Here is a 5,720-nt window from a genome sequence, read left to right as displayed (position 1 = left end):
CGCCCGGCTAGCTTTTTGTATAGAAACGGGGTTTCACCATGTTAGCCAGGATAGTCTAGATCTCCTGACCTCGTGATCCACCCTCCTCGGCCTCCCAAAGTGCTGGGATTACAGACGTGAGCCACCCTGCCTGTCCTGAATGTGTGAATTTTTTATAATGGAAAAGACCACTTTGAGAGAGAGTAACCAAATGACTTCTGGATCTTTAAATTTATGGGGCCACAATAGTCAAAATGTTCCCCCCACTCCATGCCTAAAGACAACCTGGTGTCTTTTACCCTCTTTGCTCTCATAGCACTTCTTAGCAACTTGCTTAGGACTAGGAGTAAAGAAGCCAACTCATTTCCAAAGAGGCTACTTTATGAATATGGTCAGAGCACTGCTTCTGAGGCCAAACACACTTATGTTTGAACCCTGGCTAACCAACTACCAGTTAATAATGCCAAGCCAGTTAGTAAAACTCTGTCTCAAATTTTCAGTTGTAAAATGAGCATAATGTTACCTACTTGGTAGAATTGCTATAAATTTATACACAAGCATATTTGTGTGTACCACAATACAGTTCTCAGTGTAGAAAATGCATTCAATAGGCCGGGCGCAGTGGCCCACGCCTGTAATCCCAGCACTTTGGGAGGCCGAGGCAGGCGGATCATCTGAGGTCAGGAGTTTGAGACCAGCCTGGCCAATGTGGTGAAACCCTGTCTCTACCGAAAGTACAAAACTTAGCTGGGCATGGTGGCAGGTGCCTGTAATCCCAGCTACTCAGGAGGCTGAGACAGGAGAATTGCTGCAACCCAGGGGGTGGAGGTTGCAGTGAACCAAGATCGTGCCATTGCACTCCAACCTGGGCGACAAGAGCGAAACTCTGTCTCAAAAAAAAAAAAAAAAAAGAAAAGAAAGAAAAGAAAATGCATTCAATGACAATGAACTGTAGCTATTATGAACATCATAGGGGGACAGCATTAATTCATTAATTTATTTAAGTATCTATAGAATGTCTCCTATATGCCAGTACTAGTGGTAGACTTTTGGGGACACAGAGATGAGTAAAAATAATGACTCCTTGTGATGATACTGTTTGCTTTGTGTCAGACATTTACCTATACAATTTTACTTAATCCTGCCAGCAATCTTATTAAGTACTGTTTGTTGGTGTGTGTGTGTGTATTTAAGAGATGGAGTCTTGGCCAGGCACAGTGGCTCACACCTGTAATCCCAGCACTTTGCAAGGCTGAGGCGGGAGGATCACAAGGTCAAGAGATCAAGACCATCCTAGCCAACATGGTGAAACCCCATCTCTTACTAAAAATATAAAAATTAGCTGGGTGTGGTGGCATGTGCCTGTAGTCCCAGCTACTTGGGAGGCTGAGGCAGGAGAATCACTTGAACCCGGAAGGCGGAAGTTGCAGTGAGCCAAGATCGTGCCACTGCACTCCAACCTGGCAACAGATTAAGACTCAGTCTCAAAAAAAAAAAAAAAGAGATGGTGTATTGCTATGTTGCTCAGGCTGGAGTGCAGTAGCTATTCACAGGTGCAATCATAGCATACTTCATCCTCAATCTCATGGCTTGTAGTGATTCCTGTCTCAGCCTCCCAAGTAGCTGAGACTACAGGAGTGCACCACTGCACTGATTATAAGGACTGTTATCTCCATTGTCCAGATGAAGAAACTTAGAAATTAAGAGACAGTCCAATTCACACAGCTAGCTATGTAAGAGGGACTAGAACGTGAGTGCTAAATAACCCCAAAGCCTATGTCTTACTTGCTTCACCTTTCTGTTTCACTTAAATGGGGAGCTTCACATTCAGGAATACACAAAGGATACAGTTGGTACAGTTTATTATTTTTGCAAAAAGCATAGAACTCTAAAAACAGCAGGGTTTAAAACCATAGAACATGACACAACAATGCTAAGCACAATTATCTGGCAAGTTCTTGAGTTTTCAGTTTTTGTTCCTTCTTCTTTAAGAGGGAAAGTAATGTTTCAATTGAGTAATGTCTACTTTGTAATGCGTTTAAATTTTGTGGTTTTCATATATAAATATTTTTCTAGGTGCTATAGAATGAACTGGCAATTTTCAGTAATTTAAATCTGATTTACTTTTTGATGAGGGGGAAAGAACAGAATTATCTAATGATAAATAGTTCAATGAGACTATTGAACTAATAGGGAGGCAGATTTGAGTCACAGAAGAAAGTACTTTCTAAAACATTTTTTACCCTTCCCAAATTGAACAGGGTGTGGTCACCCAGTAGTTTGAGAGTACTTCTCAAAACACTAGATCATTCTCCCACAGATACTACAAATTTTATTATGGAAAGGAAAACGGCTATACTTTTCGACCCTGAAAATAGCAACAAGAATTTTGAGTTTCAGCCAGTTAACAATATTGAGACAATGTAACACAGCTAGAAAAGGTATTGCTAGGTTCTCCATTTTAAAAAAACTGCTCTGGGTTTTCTTTGAATTTAAAAAAAAAAAAAAAACGGTGTGTGCCTGTAGACCCATCTACTTAGGAGACTGAGGCAGAAGGATAGCTTTGAGCCCATGAGTCCAAAGCTGTAGTGAGCTACGATTGTACCTATGAATAGCCATAGCACTCCAGCCTTAACCTGGGCAACACAGTGAGACGCCATCTCTCCTGACTCCCCTCTCCCCTTCTCTCTCTCTCCCTCCCTCTCTCTCTCTCTGAGATAGGGTCTCACTCTGTTGCCCAGGCTGGAATACAGTGAAACGATCATGGCTCACTGCAGTCTCCACCTCCTGAGCTCAAGGGATCCTCCCACTTCAGCCCGCACCGGGTCATTTTTTGTAGAGATGGCGTTTTGAAATGTTCCCAGGCTGGTCTCAAACTCCTGGGCTCAAGCGATCCTCCCCCTCGGTCTCCCAAAGTGCTGGGATTACAGGTGTGAGCCCCCGTGCCAAGCAATCCCATCTCTTAAAAAAATGCCTGGCCACGGATCACGAGGTCAGGAGATCGAGACCATCCTGGCTAACACGGTGAAACCCCGTCTCTACTAAAAAAAAAATACAAAAAACTAGCCGGGCGAGGTGGTGGGCGCCTGTAGTCCCAGATACCCGGGAGGCTGAGGCAGGAGAATGGCGTGAACCTGGGAGGCGGAGCTTGCAGTGAGCTGAGGTCAGGCCACTGCACTCCAGCCCCGGCGACAGAGCGAGACTCCGTCTCAAAAAAAAAAAAAAAAAAAAATGCCTGGACAACATGGTGAAACCTTGTCTCTATCTACTACAGTACAAAAATTAGCTGTGCGTGGTGGCAGGCACCTGTAACCCTAGCGACTCAGGAGGCTGAGGCAGGAGAATCTTGAAACCAGGAGGCAGAGGTTGCAGTGAGCCGAGATTGCGCCACTGCACTCCAGCCTGCAGGACAAGAGCAAAACTGCGTCTCAAAAAAAAAAAAAAAAAAGAGAGAGAGAGAGAGAGAATGGAAAAGAAAAAAAGCAGAGCCAACTTGTAGAAATGATTTGTAGACTGCCACAACTCCCTTTTATCCTTACTGCTAAGAGGGCACTTCCTCTTTTCACCTACTCAATGGGTTTGTAATTAAGCCAGGTGATTTTAAGTAAAATGATAAAATAAACAATTTGAGGCCGGGAGCGGTGACTCACAACTGTAATCCCAGCACTTTGGGAGGCTGAGGCGGGCGGATCACTTGAGGTCAGGAGTTCGAGACCAGCCTGGGCAACTACTAAAAGCAGAAAAATCAGCTGGGCATGGCGGCGCACGCCTGTAATACCAGCCACTCGGGAGGCTTAGGCAGGAAAATCGGTTGAACCCAGGAGGCAGCGGTTGCAGGGAGCTGAGATCATGCTACTGCACTCCAGCCTGCGCGACAGAGTGAGACTCTGTCTCACAAAAATAAGGAATTTGGTGCCCACTATCCTCCAATTGAAAACAGTTGATGATTAACAAATTCTGTACATTAAATAACTTGAAAAACCATTAAATAAATACCTTCGATCCAAAGCAAATCATTTTCATTTGATAAGGAAGAAAACACCCTCCCATTAATTTGAGTGAATCACACCTAAGACTGGAAGAGAGTTCAGAAACTGTTTCACTAGTGTCCTCATTCTGTAGACGAGGAAATGAAGACCGAAGGCACTGTAATTCAGTTACTTGTTTACATATGTTCTCACCTCACAATTTCTGCCCTTATCTAGTGTAGTTATATATTTTTAATTAATCATGTTTTTCTGCTCTATGCCTACTACAACTTCAGAACCAGGACTAAAAGGGAACATTTAAAAGCTCTAAAATTTATCATATTTATATCGTCATATTTGCTTAATCAGAATGAAATGTGTGAAAATAATTAGAATTATTTGTATTTCTGCTGCTCAAATGAGGTTTTGCCTCGTAAGCTGGTCTACATAGCAGACACTTCTGGTTACCGCATAAAGGAGGGGAGGGGATTTTAAAGAAGTTTTGCAAATCAAAGAAAAAAGAAATCCCTAGTTTCAAACTCGCCTGGAGAGAAGGAACACATTTATAAGACGGGGGAGATTATGTGGCCTTGAATAGATCATCTTGAGAACTTATTCGATGAGAATTCAGAAATCAAAACACCGCATTACTGACATCTGAACCTATTAACATGAAAACAGCAATAATGATTCCGTTTTGTGATACTAGGAACAGCTTTCCTTGCCGCTTTTCACACACAGCCTGGGAGTCAAACGTCCCTTTAAGAAAACCCAGGCACTAAGGAGGTTGCTCACCACACCTAAGTTGTCGGACCTGGGTGGACATCAGCCTCCCCTTCACCGTATTAGGCCTTCACCACGGCTGCCCAAAGCAGGAATTTAGCGAAGCAGCTTAAGCTTCAGTAGCTAGAAAACTGGTCTTTCCAATTCCTAACAAAAGTTAGAGAGAAAGAAAGAATTATACCTTTACTTTCTGAATTCTCTGAGAAGTGACCTCCAGGGCAAGCTCAGCGGTAGGCGGATTCCTGCCCAAGGTCCTCTGGGGGAAGGGACAGCATAGCTAAGGGAGTGGGCGGCCGAGCGCAGCCTTCCACGACGAGTCTCTCGAACCAGTTACTTCCGCAGCGGGAGGAGAGGGCGCACCTGCAGGGCGCTGAGAGCGTCCCTCACCCGCACCTACGCCCCGAGGCGCTTACCTGTGCTGCCTGAGGGCACCTGGCCCTTGAAGGTAGCCATCCCCGCACGTCCCAGGTGCGACGCGGGCCTGCTCCAGGGCCGGGGGACCCCAGGCGGCAGGTAGGAGGGGTTGGACTTCCGCCGGATCGCCACCCGCCTGAAGTTGGAGCCGCCCTCGTCGCTCATCGTGCCGGGCTCGACCGCCGCTCCGCGACTCCTCCCGCTGCCGTCCAACCGCGAGCGGCCCCTGGGGGGCGTCGCCTGCATGCCCAGGTTCTGTGCGACTCCGGACGCGCCCTCTACTGCGGCGTCTCCTCAGCGAGTGCCTCCTCTCCCTCTCCTTCCCGGGACGCTCCCTCCGGGCGTCTCGACGAGTTTGGCTGCAACTCCTCCTGCGGCAGCCGCAGCGTCTCGGTCTCTGCAGCTCTCGCACTCACTCAAAGCCGCTACCGCAGTGGCCAGGCCGGGGCTGCCTCCACCCCTTCCTCTGGAGCCAATCGCCAGCAGGCCCCCAAGGGCGGGAGAAGGAGAGCGCAGAGGGGTTCAGCCTGTTGGCGCCGCCGCCGCCGCCGCCTCCTCCGGCCGGGGAAGCCGCCA

The 5,720-nt window shown here is 46.9% G+C and overlaps 1 protein-coding gene across 1 annotated transcript in view; it reads right to left on the bottom strand.

Annotated features, from left to right (window-relative positions):
* The window catches only part of FGD4 (FYVE, RhoGEF and PH domain containing 4), a 276,256-nt gene extending 270,866 nt beyond the window's left edge, over positions 1–5,390 (bottom strand). The window contains exon 1 of the mRNA XM_011955160.1: positions 5,144–5,390. Within this exon, the coding sequence (XP_011810550.1) occupies positions 5,144–5,390 (247 nt within the window). The remainder of the gene's footprint in view (positions 1–5,143) is intronic.
* Between the last annotated feature and the right edge of the window lie 330 nt (positions 5,391–5,720).

Source organism: Colobus angolensis, unplaced genomic scaffold (genome assembly GCF_000951035.1).
Source record: "Colobus angolensis palliatus isolate OR3802 unplaced genomic scaffold, Cang.pa_1.0 Scaffold397, whole genome shotgun sequence".
Classification (NCBI taxonomy): Eukaryota; Metazoa; Chordata; class Mammalia; order Primates; family Cercopithecidae; genus Colobus; species Colobus angolensis.
The sequence above is the reverse complement of the archived record's forward strand: the minus strand, read 5'-3'. Positions and strand labels throughout refer to the sequence as shown.